At 37.5% G+C, this 22,388-nt stretch overlaps 1 protein-coding gene across 2 annotated transcripts; it reads right to left on the minus strand.

Annotated features, from left to right (window-relative positions):
• Positions 1–1,746: 1,746 nt before the first annotated feature.
• On the minus strand, positions 1,747–21,183 carry LOC139881038 (myosin-9-like). 2 transcript variants are annotated; one of them, XM_071865583.1, is made up of 37 exons: positions 21,049–21,183; positions 20,486–20,629; positions 20,222–20,367; positions 19,986–20,142; positions 19,039–19,097; positions 18,787–18,946; positions 18,568–18,717; positions 18,348–18,484; positions 17,610–17,756; positions 17,372–17,473; positions 17,230–17,287; positions 17,038–17,139; positions 16,857–16,894; positions 11,299–11,425; positions 11,028–11,210; positions 10,649–10,780; positions 10,448–10,557; positions 10,297–10,357; positions 9,223–9,400; positions 8,823–9,028; positions 8,628–8,747; positions 7,687–7,785; positions 7,233–7,457; positions 6,087–6,226; positions 5,428–5,539; positions 5,308–5,340; positions 4,938–5,189; positions 4,695–4,847; positions 4,391–4,594; positions 4,160–4,303; positions 3,386–3,456; positions 3,179–3,278; positions 3,042–3,098; positions 2,876–2,932; positions 2,699–2,779; positions 2,176–2,258; positions 1,747–2,061 (listed from the first exon to the last, which is right to left on the minus strand). In XM_071865583.1, the coding sequence occupies exons 1-37, from the start codon at positions 21,181–21,183 to the stop codon at positions 1,935–1,937; spliced, it is 4,590 nt and encodes a 1,529-aa protein (XP_071721684.1). In that variant the 3' UTR covers positions 1,747–1,934. The 2 variants fall into 2 exon arrangements, with proteins under 2 accessions (XP_071721684.1, XP_071721679.1); XM_071865578.1 differs by lacking the exon at positions 5,308–5,340 and having other exon boundaries at positions 4,938–5,246.
• Between the last annotated feature and the right edge of the window lie 1,205 nt (positions 21,184–22,388).

A 22,388-nucleotide genomic window follows, 5' to 3' on the forward strand; every position in this document is an offset into this window, starting at 1 on the left:
CGGCTATAAATCCATTATACTCGGATCTTAAGCCGTGGATGATAATTCTCTTCATCCTTGCATCACTCACTTTCTCTTCAGGAGCAAGTTGAGATATCTCACGACAAATAGATTTCACCTTGGTGAAATACTGAGAAATAGATAGACTTCCTTGTGAGATACTTGCGAGCTCATTTTCCAAGAGCTGGAGGCGTGCTTCATTCTTCTTTGAAAATAATTTTTCAAAAGTTTCCCAAGCTGCCTTTGGTGTTTTCTCGTCACGGATGTGCTCCAATAGATCCTCCTCGATTGTAGTCTTCAATATAAATAAAGTCTTCCCGGCCTTGATGTTCCATTTTCTCAAGGCTTTGACATTTTCTTTCGGTGGAGGCGTTGTGTCACTACCAGCAACTATTTCTCATAAATCCTGTCCTTGTAGGTAGGATTCTATGCAAGTCCGCCAATAACCATAGTTGTGGTTATTGAGACTCTTGATTCCACTGCTCGTACTTGCAAGATCTGTCATCATGACGTCCAACGTCCAATAAGCTTGGTCCCAGACCAATGAGCTTTCACAGTTCCTAACTGTGCTCTGACAGAATCTCCCTTAGGGCCTTGGTGTCAACAAGACGATGTAAACGTCCAACGTTTACCAATGAGTACCTCCACTAGCAATGGTCTCGAACGACCCGCTCAGATACCAATTGTTGGAAGCTTCGACGAGCCCAAAACACCCACTATAGAGGATCTAGACTATACTAGACTCACTACACCAACACTTTGACGTTGATTAGCCTTTAATTTTATAAATCCTTAGTGCACAATAATACTTAGGTGACAGTGTCGACCATATATCGTTCAGGCGGTATAACTTACCATATATCACTTACGCGGCAAAGCCGACCATATAATAAGAACAACACAAGTGCACTAAAAACTTAAACACAAACTAAGGCTTGATCGGGAAACTTAACAAAGAACACTTATATTAAATTTCAATTACAATATTTCTTACTTACAAGCTTTCTATTCTCTAACTCACACTCTTCTTACTTCCTCACAGCTCTCACTTCTCTACTTCACTCTTGCAACTTTCACAACTTACAAATGAACTCCTCACCCCTATTTATATTACTCCATGGAAACTTCTACACACTAGATATTTCCATGGATAAATATCTAGATATTTCTTTCACTTATAAATATCTAAATTATCTAGAATTTTCTTTTATATTCTAATATCTAGATATTTTCTTATACATATTAATATCTAGATATTTTACATATATACATCTACTAATTCCATATTATTTTATAAAATCAAATTTGCATTGCATTTTAACAAAGACCTCCTTATTTTGGGAGCAAGAACTCAGCATGACATTCAAGTATTTTGTGATTGACCATTGCATATATATTTACAAAGTACTTTTTCTTAGTATAACTTAAACAACTTTTTCTAGTACCAATTCTATCATTACCTATTATCATCTACTACTCTAGACCCATTCAAATCAACCATATTCAGAGGGTTTGATCACATCCTATAAGGTGTAACTACTGACACAGTTTTTCGGTTTTTCCTATCTCCAAACAAGCAAATGAGAATGAGCCCGTGTAGTTAAGTCACAGGCATCAGACCCTTCTATATCTTCTTTTTTCAAAGGAGTAAAACAGTTGAACATTTAAAATTCAAGCAATGAGCCTTACAATTAAATGTGTACATCATTACAGTCCGACGAGTTATTTAGCATTTATGCTCTGTAATATATCTTTTTTGGAACTGCACTATATGTCTATATTTTCAACAAATTATAATCTATGGCATACTGAATTCACTAGCGTGAGGTTCAAATGGCATTAGTAAAGTGGTACTAAGTCATTTAATTGAACCTACCCATCATGGGTCAAATTTCGTTTAATTGAATCATAAGGAGAGATTGAAACCCAACTTATCATGATTCAGCGCGAGGCAATAAGAAACTGAAACCCGAGTTGTCACGAATAAGTGGAGGCGGCTCAATATCTGCTATATTGATCTGGTTCATTGATTTGGAGAGATCGTCAACAGAAAATGGTATGCTGCAGCATAACATAATAGATATGTTATTGGTAATTTAGTATCTGTATTATTTAAATGTAGATAATAAGAGAAATAGTGCACATCTATTATATTAATTCAAAAATATGATCTACCTTGAATCATCATCCAGTAAGAAAGAGCTGCTGACGGCATTATTTGAATCTTCTGTCATCAGCACCCTCATGTTGGAGATAACCTGTCGACAAATAAAAGCGTGCAATTGATAATTGTTAGGTGTTCATCAAGAATCGGTTTCATATCCTGATGACTTGATAGCAGATTTGAGCAAAATAGTGGGTGCTTTCTTATAAGTAGGAGAAATTATATAATACTCATAGTTATTACCCTATTAGATTTGGAAAGTTCAACCCATTTCCTTATGAATTCGCTGTTTCATAGGGGTTGAAAGGTTGTTAAAAGAGTACTTTGATTGCATATTATTCAGAAAGTTATACATAGCGTTATTAATAATGAATGACACACTAACAATTTACAAATAAAATTTTGCACAGACACACAGCAAGTGTTTCGAGTCAACTAAAACCTCTTTGACCCATACAACAATACCCATTTTGACCCCCTACCCTGCCCAATTTGTCACCTATAGTAATCATGCATGATCTTATCGATACATACATCTGGAGAAAGGCTATGCGTGCCGTATTTGTCATCCCAATACATAGTACTGATTCTGTATAGCTGTTGTATGCTAAGAATCTGCAGGTGCCATAAATTTTATTTTTAGTTTAAGATGTAAAAATATGATTAATGGGCTATTGGCCCTCTTCTAAGATGTGGGAATCTGAGGCTTACTGGGCATAGATCATGACTTATTTCATCCAGTTTCTTCTTTGGCTTTTGATGAATAACCTAAAACAATGTATGAAAACTGTTGTAAAAAGCTTCCTAGATATATAAGGACAGCCAACTGTAATACTTGAATGAAATGACCACGAAAATTAAACATACGATTCATTACCAGGAACCCAATAGCTTGTCTTATGTGCTTGAGCTCATCCCACGATGATCCTGCATACTGGAAATTGATTTCTCAAATATCAGATAAAGTATGGAAAGGGGAAAAAATTACATGGCTATAAGGAAAGGCAAGCTTACCTCTTCAGTAGCTTTGTAGCACCACTGTTCCAATTCAGACAACCCTGCCTTGACGTATTCTCCATTGCTGAAAGAGCAGCACTCTCGTCTCAACAGAAGACTGCATGCGTGAATTAAAATTTATATTTATGTGTGTGTGTGTGTGTGTGTGAACCAGCTTGTGCGCATGTAAGTAAATAGGCATGTAGTAGAAGCTTTGTCTCAGACCTGTTAAATAACTGTACATTGATGAAAGAAAAAATCTGCTTGAAGATTTGGCGAACCAAAAATGGTGGCACCTACAGAGACAAATTATGCAATGAAGACGAGCAAGATTTTTTGCATTATATAATAATGAGAACATAAACTCATGAAACGAATAACTTGTTGCTCACAGATAAGGTTAACCACAGTAGAAGCATGAGTATTTCTCATATTTTATCACATGTTACAGAAGAAAAAGAGGAAACGCAATTGCAATAATATACACTCAACGACGGATATCTGAAAGTTTATCCCCCCTATATAGAATTCTAGGTCCCACATCATAAAAAATCTTCTGTTGTGGCGGTTAGTGAGCATATAAAAGAAAACAAAAAACAAACAAGTTCATTGGTTAGGAAATACAAAAAATAAAAAGTAATTGTAGGTACACCTTGCTTATTTCAAGTCTCTTAACCAAGTCACACCAGTTTTTTTCAAGTCTCATAAGCAAGTGTCCAAATCATACAACATGTAAGCTGGAGGGTCAGAAAGAAATATACCAGTATCTAAATGATTGATTTATATATTCAAAGTTTCAATTAAGCATCGTTAGAAGAGTTGTTTTACCTCTCAAAATGTAAGGGTTATTTAGTCTGCACATCTAATCATAGAAAATTATCTTGTCTTTTATCGTCGATTATCCTATTTTATATAACTCTACCGGAAAACTTCTCTGTATTTTATTTATGGTCAACACACCGTATAAGAGAAACTAAAGTATGAGAAATAGTGCCTGACATTGTTAGATTTTAACATGTTTAAGAAGCAGCCAATGTTGTTGACGATCCCTTGCCAGTGACCAATTAAAATATCTTGAGAAGCAGCACTTGCTAATGCAACAGCTGTCCCCTTTAACAAGTTTGCTCTGGATAATCTTGGTGCCTAGACGATTTGCATAGAAATTTAAAAGCTTATAAAATTGTAAAATAATTTGCCAAGTGTCTGATGTTACATTAGCAGTTAGAATACCTGAATGCACAATCCAAGCAATGGAGAAATCTCTTTCTTCAAGTTGTCACGTATCATCCCATATATTTTTTCAACGTAAGCTGTTAATTGCTGCTTGAAAAGCAAAGCAGGGTATTTGGCTTCAACTTGTAATGCGTCAGATGCACCAGTGGTCTCCCCATCTATTAAAGATATGTTTACACCTTGTGGAGTTCCACGAAAGCTCTACAAATTCATCAAATGTTTCTAAATGTTAAGCATTATGATTTTGATCACCTAGTTTCTTCCTTTTGTTATCAACCCAAAATTAGTTCTTTTGTTTTACCTGAGTCATCCTACCAAACAGGGAAGCTGATGTGGGACGTCGATGCTGTGGGGCCCCAGCAGCACCACTCGCTTTTAATGTGCGTTGTAACAGCAGAAGGAGCGTTGATGCGTTGGATAACCAATAGGCTAACACTTCATTGTTATCTTGTGTCTTCATTCAAAAGGCAGATTATGTCAATATATACTAGCCAGATCAGAGAGGTAGTTATACCACATTATAAAAGATCCTTAAAACCCATACCTCAATCGCTTGACCTATCGTTTGTATTATGCGATCAAAAATGCTGGTTTTTTCAGCTTCAAATGACCTCCATTGCCTGAGACATTTGTATATGATGCAAGCAGCAACCGGTCGTCCTTTAGAGAATCCTAGGGGTTGTGCAATACACCGAATGAGCAAATCCTGGTATTCCTGCTGTTTTTCATTAAGCGACTTCTGTGGTCTCTCCTCGACATCAGCATCCCTCATTCGCATTGAAGGACTTGGTGGATCCTTTAATAATATTATTAAAATTAAAATACCAAAGAAAATGAAATCATTAAGTTGGCACTATATATATTTATGACACTGTGCATAAACCATAATGCAATATTAAGAAACTTCACCCTACCACGGTCTGAGTGTTTTTCTGACTTCCGGTCCTCTGTCATTGTTCAAGTAGAAAAAAGAAATAGAGAGATGTCAGTATCAGAGTTTATCATAAGATGAAAAAAAAGAATCTTGTGAGTACCCTTAACGATTTTGACCGTGCTGCCTGTAGCTTGGAATTTTGCGCTATTGTTAAGGCCTGCTGACGAAGAACTTTGTTTTCTGACTCTATGTTAGCAAGCTTCTCCTCGAGCCTGGTAAAGAAAATTCACACTGTAATAGTTGGAAAAAAATCATCGGAAGAATATTGAAATTCAAGTTTTCCTAAAGAACCATGGTGATGCAGGGTGTTGTAGTGTAGGGGGCCACTATAAAATTTATCTAATGCAATTTTTTGTTATTTTTCAAGTTTATTTTAGATTTCTTTTTCCCATCGAAAAATATGTATATTGGTAAATACAAAAGATACTCTTAAATATACATATTTATCGAGAAATGCCTATGATTGAGGAATCTTCGTTTATACAAAAGATACTCTTAAATATGTATATTTCCCATCGTTTATACAAAAGATACTCTTAAAAATACAAGCATCTAATGAATACTTGTTCATTACCATGTTGATTGAGTCAGAAATGCCTATGATTATGAGTGTTATGCATTGAGGAATCTTCGTTTATACATGCACCTGATGCATATTGTAATTGTGGGTATATTTACTTCGGTGAGAACAGGCCTAAGTTCATGATTGACTTTTAGAATAGTACATATAAAGTACGTATTGTTACTGTGATAACTTACCTAGTTAAAGATTCCTGAAGTTGATTAGCCCTGTTCACAGTTTCTTCCAACTTCAGCTGCTTACTTTCACATGATTCAAGGGCTTCAGTGCACTTCTTTTCAGATTCATCAGCTCGTTTTCTCTCCGAGTCAAACAAACTCTGCATTCATGTCAGGTGGGGATTACAGATAAAATAAGAGTGGAATTTAATAGAGAAAACGAGGGGGAGAAACTGCATTCAAGATATAAAGAATCTGAAAGAACTTAAGAAAATTCTTGGTGATGATATTTGATTGATTGTCATGAGTACTTCAACTATTCATTGGCTAGAAGTTCAGTTCATGTATTTCAGGATTTCATAGAAGTTTGTAAATACCATGATCTGTATCACGTACAACCTCCTTTATGAGCTCGTGATTGACTGATTGTTAAAAAAATATTCTCTAACAGCATAGCTTAGTCATATAACAACGGAAAACTACTTCAGAACCTTATTGGTAGTCCAGGTAGCTAACAAACGGGTCAAAGAACTAATGGCATATCTTCTCACAAATGTTGGTCTAAAAGGAGAAATGTGATACGTTGCCCCCATCTGCTAATGTCTTCTAAACATTATTCACTATTAGTAGTATATCTAATTTCAGTAAGAGTAAAAAATTCAAAGTCGCAGTTTTGTATGCCCATACTGATAATTCAGTCATAATTATAATTCTGCGAATGTTCACTGCAAAACTACCCTTGAACCAGCTGTCAGGGTACTGGGAGCTAGCATGATTCATCGTCTGTATTTGGTCAGACCAAAGACAAATTACCATATTGTAGGACTTCCATTTTTTCACAAGGCACCCTAATAATTACCTTCTCGATAGCAGATGATCTTGAACATACAACACAAGAAGTTCTATAACCAAGAAATTATTGAAGGAAGTCTACTAACAATGCCTAGTAGTTAATATGCAAATCAACTTTGGTTTAACTTATTAAATAAACACTCTTGAACTGGTATTACCTAATTAAATTTATAGTGTCAATATAGAAAACACGAATAAATTACACTACCAAGTCCAAATGACTGGTGGCGCGTGCCACCATTAGTCAAAGTGTTGACTGCATACACAGAAAGGGATTAAAAAGGGGGAGAGGGAATTTTAGGAAACTAAGAGTACCTTCAACTGTTCCACTTCTGCACTTAATTTGTCAATCTTTTCCGTGTCTTCCACATGAATTGGAGCAGTTTCTTTCACAATATTTGACGCTTCTTCAATTGCTTTCTGTGCAGATTCACGTTCCTTGGTAAGCAAATCATTTGTTTCATCAACTTTAGCCTGCATGGCTTGTAGGGAGTTCTGCAACTTCTGAATTTCCTGTCCTTTTGCTTCTTCCAAGTCGGTCTGCACAATGTCGCGTTTTCATTTTTTTAAACATACTGCTTTCACGTATTCGGTAAAACAGTAATATATATAGAGTCCTTTCCATGTTTATTACATAAATAAATTATTGAACTCTGATTTAGTTCCAGTTATTGGAAATTATACTTGTATTTTGTAACAATACAAGTAAAGGAAATTGCAAGTATCCAAGATAAAAAGACACAAATAATTATATCTCAAAGTAACATACCTTCAAGCGTTTTTCTAGCTGTAAACGCCAAGTGAGATCTTCTACTTGCTTTTGAAGCTTATCCTTTGCTTCCTGGAGTGCACCTGTTTCCCTTGCAGCCTGCAAATGTTGATAATGAACAGCGACATAATTATGATACAAAGGACTTTTGGTATAATTAGGATGTAAACAATAAAGTTGACCTAAGGTTTCCAAAGCATCTAATTGGGCATCATACCTAACAAAAAACAACCATCCCAAGATAGCCTAGCGGTTGGGGTCTTGATATCCTGACAAGAGGTCTCGGGTTTCAAACCTCATTATAAGCATTCTTGAGGTGGCTAGGGAAAGGGTCGGACATGGTCACGGGATAACCTGGTTAGGCCTCATACATCTAAGTAAAAGCACTGGACCTCCCCAGTGAACAGGGAAAACCTTATCCGTTTACCCATATACCTAACAAACACCAAAGCAATCTAAGGGGTTGACCTAATCACTATATTATAGAGTCCAATCAGTTGACATTTGGTGCTACACCCCTATTTATGAGATCAGGAAAATCAGCAAGAGATAATTTGGCCCAAGTAAACAATAAGAAAAATTCAATAATCCAAAGTAGAGTGTTTAACATAAGTGATAAGTTTATTGAATTATGTCCTATCCGATTTAATATTCAAGAGATGCATGCGTTCATTACATTGACTGAGGCGGTAACAGAGCAGCATCTTCACACTGATAATTTAAGTACAAAAAAGAGGTTTAAGCAAACAGATTATTCTTAATGAAAAAAACTGTACAAGTAATCACATTTTCTTGTTGTACTCAAATCTCTATATTTTATTTATATCACTAAGAGAATGAAGTATTAGCCTAACCAAACAATGGGTACGAAAATAGGAGTTAATATGTATGTAAGTACAGCACTGAAAACGTAAGTTACTGAAAGCATAAGAAAAACCAACCATCTTGATTTTCCGAAGCTCTTTTCTTGCAATTCTCCCCCTCCATCGGGTTTGTGTAACAATCGCTGACCTAATTAGATTCTTATAGTATTTAAAGTCTCTATGCCGATGCCAATTGGCCTGCAAACATTGGTGTGTTAGAGAAAATGGATAGCTTTTAGACCTTAATGCAGTGTATAAATACCAAGTACTGACTTGCACAAGAATTGCCGCCTTAGTCGTCTTTTTATGTCTGAGATCATTACGAGCAGCCATTGCTCGCAGACCCGTCTGGAGGACAGTGACTGAGAGCATAAGCTTTTTGTACAACATCAAAAATGAGTATCGTCGATAATTCTTTTGTATCTTTATTGAGGCAGCCTGCCTTTTCATGTGTTCAAACAACTTAGTTGCAAGCTTCCCTGATAGGCAAAACACAAAGAAAGGACGACCGAATTATTTACAATCTGAATAAAGAAAACATATCCATGCAGGCATGCACAAAAAGAAAAATGTGATTTAGATTCCAAATAATACAATCCAATATATGCCAAGTATCACAGTTACACAGCAAAAAAAGAACATCTCATGTGGTAAAGTTATCTGAAAGACAAACCTCTGCATAGAGATTGCATCGAAATAGAAGCTTTCTTTAAAGCCACAAAACGGTTCCTAGCGATATGTGTTCTTATCTTTCTCTGAATTTTTCTGGCTGCAGTGTTGAGTTTTTGAGCTCTCCGTGCATCTAGTTCTGCCATCTGACCAGCTCTAAGGAAAACTTTTGTTTTGCCTATCTGCCAAGCCATTGATACATCTTTTATAAAGCATTCAAAGTAGAAATGTTGCTGACTGGAAACTAAACATTTATATACATATAAGCTTGCATGCAAAACCACTTTTGTGTTAGCAGGTCTTTTGTAGCTTTTTTATGGGCTTTAAACAGGTAACTTGCATATTCATATTGCATAAAAAAGACGGAAATTATAGAATAACAAAGAAAATACATATCTTGTCCTTTAACACCGAATTTTCTCTAATGCAGATGAATTTGTTAATGCCCCTTTATGCGTGTAGAACTAACTTCAAATAACAGTATGTGAAATGAATATATCCACCGGCTAACAATCAATATAGCAACTGCTTATCTTTGGTTAAATGGCAAGTCAAAGATATGTCTAAGGAATACATATAAATTCATAAGATTGGTAGTCTCAAGCAACATCTTTGGTTAATTACTTCAGAAGGTCAAAGATGAAAATGAAAGAAAGAAGAGATTGCTGAGATATAAAAGAGAGAGAGAGAGAGAGAGAGAGAGAGAGAGAGAGAGAGAGAGAGAGGGAGAAATTGTGTGAAAACAAGCACAATCACTTCATCCTACATTTCACTTCTGGAATAAGAATTATAACAATAGTGTATTATGGTCAATAGGTCGTATTAAGATGGATTTTTTCTATATTGCTTTTGAATTGAGAGAGGCAGTTGATAAGTAGTGCAAAACAGGTCAGTACAAGACTTTGAGGAAGACTCATGACATAATGTCAATGTTGAAAGTACAAAACCATATGCCATGATGACAAATAGAATAGTTCAAACCACATGTTCTGCTAAATTACAAGGGAAATTCACTTTGATCAGATGGGAGAAACAGCTGAACAAAGAAAATGTGCCAGATAGGGAGGCCTTATCTTACCTGAGAACCCTGGAGCCCCATCTTGTCAATAATCTTTTTACAAGCATCCTTTGCATCAAGACTGTTGATATAAGTAACAAACTCAGTGTAAGAATTGGAGCATGCCTCTATTCGTTCATATTATCACTATATAACACAATGTTCTACTTACTTCCCTCCCAAAACCTCTGGGGCAAGAAGACTGAATCGGTTGAGGAAATCAAAAAAACTCTTACGAGTCGGGTATCCAGCCATGCTTATACGGATTGCCTCTAGAACACCCTACATGATGAGTAAAAAACACACTATATGAGATTAGGAATTATTCAATTAAGTTGTAAGTTTGTAACATCAGAACATTGATATCACTCACCCCACAACGTAATTGTTGCATGATATTAGCATTCTCAAAGATGGAAGGTTTAAGAAGATTATTTGGCTTCACGCATCTAATATAATGGGGTTCTGTGGAATTCAGAGTTTCCATTAACGATTGAAGTTGCAGCTGCATTAATTATGATCAACGTCAGATATATATACATACATATATAGATAGATGAAGTTGCAGCTACATATACATATATACATACATTATATCCTTAAAGTTTTTTTTCTATTCTTTTTGGAGGAAAAAACATACACCAGCAGATTTGAAAAACTTAACTACTTTTTCTCATAATAGTTACACAACTTAACTAAATTTTCTCTAAAAACTAATCCTTCCATTGGAAAACATTTACGAGAAAACTTACTTTGAAGCGAGACCCTATTGATGAGAACTTAGCAGATTTGTTTGAAGATTTTGGGGTCTCCTCAGGCAGAGGAGGGAAAAGTCCTGCTACAAAGGAGCACTTGGAAGCCATCAACAAATCTTGATGTTCAGGAACAACATAATCTTTGTTTTTGTCTAAGAACAGTTCAGATTGATATTGGACCTGAATATACATTTAGAGGAAATACTTCATTTTTGGACAAACACTAGCAGCATTGTACATACTAGATACTTGACTATATATAACTTACCTCTCCTGCATAATGTGAAATGGTGAAATCACTGCGGGCCAGTTTGGGTTTGACAAATCGTGGGTGCTTATTAAATGTCTGATAGAGCTTCTGGGAAAATGTCTCATGAGTTGACTTAGGAAACATGCTGGAATCACAATAAATCGCCATAAGCTAACAAAAATATGATTCAACATTACATACTGAGAAATAATTAAATATTGTGTCCCAAAGTCACCCTTGCAAGTCGATACATAAGAAATTCATGATGATTTCCAGCCTACAATCTAGAAGCCCACCTTCTAGATATTCAAAGTAGGCAACCTTGACAACTCATATGGAAGTAGCAAAGTTGATGACGATGACGGCCGCCAACCTTCTCCGTTCACACCATTCCACCGCCATAGAATTTTTACTATAAATAGAGGTGCAAACCTCAGTTGTAAATCATCCTAAATCACTCAGAGAAGTGTAATCACAACCTAGAGAGTGTGTGTGAGTTTGAGGGTTTTTTTGTAAGAGTTTTGTAATACTCTGTAAATCTATTTTTGTGAGTAATAGAGTTGTTTTTCTCTCAAATTTATATCTCCCAACGTCCAGGCGATCCCCTCTTCCTAACAAGTGGTATCAAGAGCTTGGTTAGAGACGTTGGTTGAGTTTTTGGGTCTTCTGAAGTTTCCTCAAAATTCAATTTTGAGTGTACCATTGGATTCGTCTCATCGAACCGAGTCCAACGCAAAAAACGGCGACTTAAACGGAGTTATAACAAGCCCAGAAAACGCGGTCAAAGTTTGGTCAACTCGCCGGAATCTCGCCGAGAAGACGACCGGTGCCGGAATTTTGCCGGAGAAGACGATCACTGTAGCAATTCACTGTAGCAGCGGCGGCACTGTAGCAAGTCACTGTAGCAGCACTGTAGCGGTACTGTAGCGATACTGTAGCGATTCTGAAATTTTACAATTTGGTCCCTGAAATTTTCAGAATTTCATTTTTGGTCCCTGAAGTTTATAAAAATTATAATTTTGCCCCGTAAGTGGAATTTAAGCCGCGAAGTGTCTATTCCACCATTTTCAACCGTTCCGGACGTAACGGTGATCTCTGTTTTCTACAATTCAACCCCGTTTGTGTTAAAAAAGTATTTGTAAGGTGATAATGTCCACAGAAGAGTCAACATCATCTTCCGGAGCTATGATTATGCTCACAGCCACAAACTACACGCTGTGGAAACCTCGGATGGAAGATCTCCTCAGCTGTAAGGATTTGTTCGATCCTATTGAATTGAAGGGTATAAACCCTGATTCTGCCAAAGAGAAAGAGTGGAAGAAATCAAACCGAAAAACTATTGGTCAGATCCTTCAATGGATTGATCATAGTGTCTTCCACCATGTTGCACAAGAGACAGACGCATATGTCCTCTGGAAAAAGTTGGAGGACATGTATCAGGCCAAGACTGCTCGGAATAAAGCCCTGCTGATGAGGCGTTTAGTCAACATGAAGCTCAAAAGTGGAACTTCAGTTGCCGAGCATACCAGTGAGTTCCAGAGCTTGGTCAACCAGTTATCTTCTGTAGAGATGCCGCTTGGCGATGAAGTTCAGGCGCTACTGCTACTTAGTTCCTTTCCCGATAGTTGGGAAACGCTGGTAGTAACACTCAGCAACTCAGCCCCGAATGGCAAACTTACCATGTCAATGGTCAAGGATGCCCTATTCAGTGAAGAGGCAAGGAGAAAGGACATGGGCACAGATCAGACCCATGCCTTTGTCACAGAGAATCGGGGGAGACAGCGAATGAGTAGCAAAAATAAATGTAGAGGCAGAAGCAAGAGCAGGGGCAGGTCAGCTGATGGCAGAAAACCAACATATAAATGCCATCATTGTGGATTAGAGGGACATATGAAGAAGAACTGCTATAGATTGAAAGAGGAACAAGGTCAAAGCAGTTCACAGCCGAAGAATAAGGGTGGAGAAACATTAGTGACTATCTCTGGTGATGTAGCTTATTGTTCAACCCATGATGAGACATGCCTTCACGTCTCACGAGAAGAAACAGAATGGGTGGTAGATACTGCAGCTTCCTACCACGTGACTCCATACAAGGAATACTTCACAACATACAAAGCTGGTGACTTTGGAGTTGTGAAGATGGGAAATTCCAGTTCCGCTGAGATTGTCGGAATTGGAGATGTCAGGATAAAGACAAGTTCTGGGAGCACAATCACTCTGAAGGATGTCCGCCATGTGCCAGATCTTCGGCTGAATTTACTTTCTGGGATAGCTCTCGACAAACAGGGCTATGATAGTCATTTCAGTAAAGGCACATGGAAATTGTCAAGAGGCGCTATGATAGTCGCTCGAGGACACATTTGTGGCACACTGTACAAGACTCATGTGAAGATCTGCACAGACAGTATTAATGTTGCAGAAAAGGAGGCTTCACAAAATTTATGGCACCAGAGACTCGGTCACATGAGTGAGAAAGGGTTGTCTACCCTAATAAAGAAGGAGCTTATCAATGTAGACAAGGATGCTGCACTAGATCCTTGCAATCATTGTCTGTTTGGTAAGCAGCATAGAGTCTCGTTTAATTCCTCTTCAACGAAAAAATCAGAGTTACTCAGTCTGGTACACTCTGATGTTTGCGGTCCCTTGGAGGTTGAATCAATTGGCGGCAATCGATACTTTCTGACGTTTATCGATGATGCTTCTCGAAAGGTGTGGGTATATTTCTTGCGGACGAAGGACCAGGTTTTCGAATACTTCAAACAGTTCCATGTCATGGTAGAACGTGAGACAGGAAAGAAGTTAAAGTGTCTTCGATCCGACAACGGCGGTGAATACTCTTCCAGGCAGTTCGATGCCTATTGCAGATCATATGGCATCCGACATGAGAAGACAATTCCACGTACCCCTCAACACAATGGTATAGCAGAAAGAATGAACCGAACAATCATGGAACGTGTTCGGAGCATGCTCAGTATGGCTAAGCTGCCAAAGCCATTCTGGGGAGAAGCAATCAGAGTCGCTTGTTATTTGATCAACCGATCTCCATCAGTACCACTGAATTTTGAAGTTCCGGATAAACTTTGGTCTGGAAAGGATCCATCATACTCTCACTTAAGAGTATTTGGATGTTTGGCGTACGCACATGTATCCAAGGAACTCAGGCAGAAGCTGGATGCAAGGACCACTCCATGCATATTCATAGGCTATGGAGATGAAGAATTTGGATACAGATTATGGGATCCAAAAGAGAAAAAGGTGATCAGAAGTAGGGACGTGGTGTTCCATGAAAGCCAGACAATAGAAGATATTGAAAAGCCCACAATATCTCAGAAGCCAAATGTTGCTGCTCAGGTGCCAGAGGCAACAACGGAATCATTCATGAGAAATGAATTTTCAGTGCAAGAAGAAATGCCAGAAGTAGAAGATAATGAGGAAAATGACGGTGCTGAGCAGGGGGAGCCACAACCCCATCTGCCAGACGTTCCAGCACCATCACAAGGTCAAGATGATGGTGGATCTCCTCAGAATGTTCCAGAAGTTCGTAGATCTGAACGAGGTCGGATTCCATCGAGTAGATATCCAGAATCCGAGTACCTTCTACTTACTGAAGATGGAGAACCGGAGAGTTTTCATGAAGCAGTAACTCATAAGGATAAAGAAAAATGGTTGCTCGCAATGCAGGATGAGATGGATTCTCTGCAGAAAAATCAAACTTATGAGATTGTAGAACTTCCACGCGGGAAGAAGGCACTGAAAAATAAATGGGTGTTCAAGCTGAAAAAGGATGGTAGTGGAAAAGTGGTGAAATACAAAGCACGACTTGTAGTCAAAGGATTCCAACAGAAGAAAGGGATTGATTTTGACGAGATATTTTCACCAGTAGTCAAGATGACTTCAATTAGAGTCATACTTGGATTGGTCGCAAGTATGAACTTGGAGCTTGAACAGATGGATGTAAAGACAGCTTTTCTTCATGGAGATTTACATGAAGAAATTTACATGGAGCAGCCAGAAGGTTTTGAGGTTTCAGGAGATAACCTCGTATGCAAGCTGAAGAAAAGTTTGTACGGTTTAAAGCAGGCACCTAGGCAGTGGTACAAGAAGTTTGACTAGTGCATGGTGAGTCACGGGTACAAGAAAACTGCAGCAGATGAGTGTGTCTACATTCAGAAGTTTTCTGAAAAAGATTTCGTTGCTCTTCTACTATATGTAGACGATATTTTGATCGTAGGGAAAGACGCAACGAAGATCAACCAGCTAAAGAAAGAACTCTCTAAGTCTTTTGACATGAAAGACTTAGGACAGGCTCAACAGATTTTGGGAATGCAGATAACTCGAGACAGGAAGAATAAAAGGTTATGGCTATCTCAGGAGAAGTATATTGAACGAGTGCTTTCACGTTTCAATATGAACAATGCCAAACCTGTTAGCATTCCATTAGCCAACCATTTCAAGTTAAGTAAGAGATCATGTCCCTCATCCATGGAAGAGATCGGGGAGATGTCTTCAGTACCATATTCTTCAGCAGTTGGAAGTTTGATGTATGCAATGGTGTGTACAAGGCCCGATATTGCTCACGCAGTGGGAACAGTGAGTCGTTTTCTCTCGAACCCCGGGAAAGAGCATTGGAATGCGGTAAAATGGATTCTCAGATATCTTAAGGGTATAACGAATCTATGTCTTTGTTACGGGGGAGCTGATCCAATCTTGGAAGGCTATACAGATGCAGATATGGCCGGAGATCCTGATAGTAGAAAATCTACTTCAGGATTCATTTACACTTTTGCAGGGGGAGCTGTTTCATGGCAGTCAAGACTACAGAGGTGTGTTGCATTATCCACAACTGAAGCAGAGTATATTGCTGCCGCAGAAGCTGGAAAAGAAATGTTGTGGTTAAAGCGTTATCTTCAAGAATTTGGAATCAAGCAAAAGGAGTACAAGGTATATTGTGACAGTCAAAGTGCTATAGATTTGAGCAAGAACTCCATGTACCATTCTCGTACAAAACATATTGATATTCGCTATCATTGGATACGCGAGGTAATTGATCGACAACTGTTGAGACTAGTGAAGATCCATACAAAGGAGAATCATGCGGATATGTTAACAAAGGTGGTGACTCGAGAGAAGTTGGAGTTACGCAGAGACATAACTGGAATGTTCGTGGATTCGGCTGGAGGGGGAGAATTGATGATTTCCAGCCTACAATCTAGAAGCCCACCTTCTAGATATTCAAAGTAGGCAACCTTGACAACTCATATGGAAGTAGCAAAGTTGATGACGATGACGGCCGCCAACCTTCTCCGTTCACACCATTAGGTGCAAACCTCAGTTGTAAATCATCCTAAATCACTCAGAGAAGTGTAATCACAACCTAGAGAGAGTGTGTGAGTTTGAGAGTTTTTTTGTAAGAGTTTTGTAATACTCTGTAAATCTATTCTTGTGAGTAATAGAGTTGTTTTTCTCTCAAATTTATATCTCCCAACGTCCAGGCGATCCCCTCTTCCTAACAATTCAATCACTATAGGCATGTGTGTGTGTGTGTGTGTGTGTGTGAAGTGTAAAATACAGCGTACCAGGCTTCATCTAGCAGAGCAATAATTCCACCAGGTTTCTGCAAATTGTAGTCAAAAGTTATAATTTGGATTGATGACTACAATATATATCAATGAAGTAAATAGAACATCGATGAGTTCCTTTTGTGCTGGTACAAATGATATTATGTATAGAACCACCACATGAGGGATTTGGGTGTACCTTTTCAATAAGTTCTAGGACATCTTTATTATCAACAAATTCAATGTAGCTCCAGTCAATCTGCTCTTTCGTATATTCCTCTTGCTCCATCTTAAACACGTGCTATATGAATTTAAAAAGAACAATAAACATCACAGATAGGTTCAGAAATAGGACAATGACCATCTATAGCTAAAACACCTGAAGTCATACCTGATTGAAATGTTGTTGCAGCTTCTCATTAGTGAAATTTATACAAAATTGTTCAAAACTGCACATGGACAACTCTGATTATAACAATCAAGTCACTGAAGAACCTTTCAGATAATAGTTATTCAAGAATACCAGATTTTACCTATTTTGCTTAAAGCTCTCAAAACCATAAATGTCAAGAACACCAATCAGAGATTTTGAATTTGGATCTTGCCCGATAGACATATTAATTTTATCAACTAACCTGCAGATTTAAATAATACCTATACAATCACTGTAATAATTCAAATGGTCATAATAAATGCCCACAGAATTGGATACTAAACAACTACGGAATGAAATGTAAGGGAATTCTGACTCTAAGGGAACACTCGAAGTACCAGTCAAATAAGCGAGAGTATAATGTCTTAGCCAAACCATCTCTGCTAATAGTTGCCGCTTCAGGAGGAAGACTTCTCTTGATAACTTCTTCTGGGGTAACCATCACACGTTTTAATAGTGCATCTTCCAACGCCGCACGATCACACCTGCAAATCATAAAGGATATGTCACCTATATTTAACTATAGAGACGCACATTAGAACTCGGAATTACTCGGTGAGTACTCAAATTTTGCAGCTCGGAGAGTACTTGGAAAGTACTCGGTCAAACTCGGTCAATTGCAGTCAAACTTGGTCAAACTCGGTCAAAACTCAGCCAAAACTCGGGATTACTTGGAAAATCGGTCAAAACTCGGCCAAAACTCGGGTTAACTCAAAATATAAGTCAAAATTGGTCAAAACTCGGTTGAAATCCGTCAAAGTCAAAGTTAATCAACATCCGAGTACTCCCCGAGTAGCGATATTCACAACCCTTGGAGACACATTCATGCAGAAGCGGATGTACTATGCTTTCATTGGTAGCACGTGCTACCAGTGAAATAAGATATCTAGTGTAAAATTTCTAGGATTTTAACTATTGACGCTAGTAGTTAGCGTAAAATTTGTGGGCTTTAACTATTGACACTAATGGATGGACTATTATTATTATTATGTGCTAAAAATGACTATGATTCCTAGATCTGCCACTGCGTACATGTATCCATGGAGATATAAAAATTAAAAAAATGCACAACGCACATGAGTAGCTCTGCTGTTGTCTTCAAATGAAATTTCGACTTGTCATCTTTCAGGAGCGATGAATCAACCTCTTTTCCTTTAACAAATTCAACATTACCAAGATGGAGAATTCCAGCTACAAGTCTAAAAATTGCTTCCTGGAAAATAGGGAAACATGTTATTGCAGCTTCGTTAGAATTACATAAAGTTACAGGGATATATAACATGAATATCCTATGACCTGATCCGTATCACTTATTCCAACAATATCCATGGCTCTTCTAGTGGCAAGATATTCTTGAGCTTCGTTTACATTAACAAGTTGGTGGCAATTTGATTGATTGAGATAGTGAAATGTTTTAGGGGGTCCCAGTTTATATTTCTCAATTTCCTGAAATATATCATCAAAAGTTAAGATTTCATAACCATCTACTGCATGAGCATTGCATATAGAATATACCTCCTGAGGTGCTGCACATAGAAGATAAAAACAGTGATAGTTGCGTTCAGGATCAGAAATCTGGCAAACACGAGATCTTTCAAGGAGATATGTTCGAATGGCTGCTCCAGATATTCTTCCATGTTTATCAAACTGAATCTCCACAAACTTTCCAAAACGACTGTAGCAAGATGATTTAAGGACATCAGTAAATCACACTGAATTCAATTAACAAAATTCTCTTAAGTTTGTAATTCACTTTGAGTACTGCACCTCGAATTATTATTTCTAACAGTTTTTGCATTTCCAAATGCTTCCAGAACAGGATTTGACTGCATTTACACCATGTAATCAAGAGAGTTGGATAAGTCCCTAGTTAGCAACAGAACACAAGTAAAACATCATAAAACATAAATTCATTTAAGATGATTTTGGTGGAGAGTGCTTATGAAGCCTAGTGATAAGTGCCTTGTGATATACCCTTTAGAGCACCCAAAAAATGCTCTAAAGATGCCTGGCATGTGGCATCGATTAAGAACAATTACAGATAATGATATATATCCCACAACATACGTCACCAATTACTGGGTTTTTGGTAGGCAACTCACACATGAAAGAAATATAGATGGATCAAAACAAAAATATTTGATCCACGATAATGAATGAAGCCATCTTAAATGTGACAAAGTTTGATATGATTGAGATCTGACGGGCCAGGATTAACCTGACATCGGCAAACTCAGCAACTCTCTCTCTCTCTCTCTCTCTCTCTCTCTCTCTCTCTCTCCCTCCCTCTCCCTCTCCCTCTCTCTCCCTCTCTCACTAACTCACACACACAAGCACACATATATGCTTAACTAATCAAAGATTCAGCTCCTTTCCATACATATGGTTTGAACGTTTAATAAAGTATTCTTAGCTAATTATCACATAATGCTAGACTACCAGAAACTAAACCGAGACCCACTGATCATTAACATTCAATGTGATAATTTGATCACAGACCAAGTGCCTGCAGTAATTCACAAGATATCTAATTTACAGCTTATGCCCCAGTACTTAGTCACAACTAAAGTCAATGAAACTGAACGAAGTATAATTGTTGGTCTAGCAAATGACTATCAGTGCATTACCTTAAGTTAGTTTGTAAACATCTTAGTAACTTTAGATCTTATATTTTCAGCAGAACATCAAAAATTTACAAGAATTTTCCAACTTACTTCTAGAACTTGCTGTTCAACTGTCCGTCCTTCAGTGCCTTCACGGCCACCCAAATAGGCAAGATAGCGCATAAGCATTTTAGTAGTTTCGGTCTTACCAGCCCCACTTTCACCGCTGACCAAGATCGAGTTGCTTTTGCCTTCATTAATCATTGCCCTGATTCATCTCAAGTAAAGATGTTTACATGATCACAAAGATGTCAACTTTTCACAATGCAAAAAGGAAAGGATAATACCTGAAAGCAACATCTGCAATTGCAAAAAGATGAGGACTTAGTTCCCCTAATGGTGCTCCTTTGTATTGTTCCATCATATGAGTTTCATACAAGTGAGGCAATCTTTGAAAGGGGTTAATGGCGATGAGAATATTTCCAGTATAAGTCTGCGATGATACCAGAGTATGATATACCATTATCATACCACATAGCCATTGCATCTTTTCTTTTTTTAAGCCAAGAAGAATAAATAGATAAATGAATTGAACATGGAGATCTCCTTACATAGATTTCATTGAGCTGAAATCTGGTAGACAAGTTTTGAAGAACTCCAGGTTCGTGCAGATAAGAAAGCTTCGTCATGTCGTCAACTCCACCAGCAGGAGCATCCACATCTTTGGGATATATTTTTGATAAGTTTGCAGTAACCTGTCAATGGTTTAGGGGAAGTTTCCAAAATGAGGGTAGTATGTAACTAGAAATAGGATATTTACTTGCGACTTTGATTTTAACTTCCATTGAGGATCCAAACTAAAGAGGAAGGTATGCTCTTGCATACCCTCAAGATATTTTTATAATTTTAGTGTTTCAGAAAGAAAATTTGTAATGGCAGTGCTAATTTGGAAATAAAATTTGCCACAATAGTGCATATCCAGGTTAGATCACCTATTCTGCCACTGATTAATTTGCAATAGACCCAGACTGACAGGAAAACTGAAAACTCGTTAATTTTAAATGTATTTGAAATGGCTCTATTCTTCTTAGTTAGCATTATCCCAGTGGAGCAGAAAATTTTAATAATTAAAAGCACATTGAAGCTGATTAGACAGAGCATAAGATGATCTTACTTTCTTCCCATCAGTTGTTTCGATCTCAACTTCCTGTCCATTGATCTTCGTAACTTGTCCATCAATCCAACAGATATTTGGGTCTTCGACCCAGACATGAGTACCTAGAATAATATTAACTGTAGTAGCCTGCATATTAACTCAACTAGTCAAATGCGAGATGTTTACCAAAACATATACAAACCAAGAAATAGAATATGAAAATGTGAAACAATTAATCACTTGTATGCAGATCTGATCATGTTGTGCAAGTAAATGCAACTTTTTCAGAGTACACAAAATATTTTTTGGATTGCAGCATTAGGAACAAATTCATACTTATGTGTATTATACAGAAAATGTTAACAGTATAGTTTTCCTGGAGCAGTATATAGTACGCATATAACGCTTTGTGTGGCCTGGGTAGCAGCAACTTCAGTAGCCACTATAAGCATGTGTATACAAGCGCCTAACATAGTACAGTAACATTTACCTCATATTGATTTTATATCGTCTTGTGAAAATAGCATCTATACACATTACAAGTTTAGACCGTTACCGAGTACATTAAACATCCTATATGCGCCTAAATGAAAGTAATATTCATAACATCTAATACTACAACAAAATCCTTCACTATAAAACTATGATATATATGCTCAAACTATGATCTACAAGCGCCTATACACAACAAAATATTCAAATCATATTCATCTATTATCTATATGCTCAAACTATGATAAACAAAACAGATCGAACCGAATCGTTCACTGTAATCATTCATAACAACAATTATGTAAAGGCTGAATTAAATAAACCTAGAAATATTAACATCGTCAAATTAGAAGCAAACATACCATCACAACACTGAGATCAACGCTCGATCACTTTGATTTCATTCATCAGTTACGTAAAATTAACATCGAAATCAGAAATTGACTGCGCACTGCGATCGTAAACGGAAACTGGCCGGAGGTGTGGAAAATGAGGTTAGCGTTTCCGGTGAAATGCCGGTACATAAACGACGATGATTAGGAAATTGATAGCGTTTTTGGATCGATGTGGTTAGTGACAGAATGTTGTTAGAAAACCCTAGGGAATCGGAGGTGTTTGAATTTGTGTAGAAATGAGCTGATTTCTGGGGAGTTTTTGTGGTTGTGGCTAACTTTTTGGCGGGGAATACACAGGTTTTTGGTTCAACTGGAAACACTCTGATCCTAATAAGGTGGGACCAGCTCTAATTATTTTTGTAAGGGATGATTCTCACACACACTTTTTTATCCTCACACACCTATTTTAACCTTTTACTCTTCTAATAATACTCAATTGGTGTGTGAGGATCAAAAAAGTATGTGTGAGAA

This window comes from Rutidosis leptorrhynchoides, chromosome 1 (assembly GCF_046630445.1).
Source record: "Rutidosis leptorrhynchoides isolate AG116_Rl617_1_P2 chromosome 1, CSIRO_AGI_Rlap_v1, whole genome shotgun sequence".
Classification (NCBI taxonomy): Eukaryota; Viridiplantae; Streptophyta; class Magnoliopsida; order Asterales; family Asteraceae; genus Rutidosis; species Rutidosis leptorrhynchoides.

Bases quoted from the DNA above. Each gene is read 5' to 3' on its own strand.
- LOC139881038 (XM_071865578.1), bottom strand. From the start codon at position 21,183: ATGCAGGCTACTACAGTTAATATTATTCTAGGTACTCATGTCTGGGTC. The intron at 18,485-18,567 runs GTCATAGGATAT...CCTATTTTCCAG, and splicing joins GAATAAGTGATACGGATCAG to GAAGCAATTTTTAGACTTGT. The intron at 9,029-9,222 runs GTTTGTCTTTCA...TTTGCCTATCAG, and splicing joins GATGCAATCTCTATGCAGAG to GGAAGCTTGCAACTAAGTTG.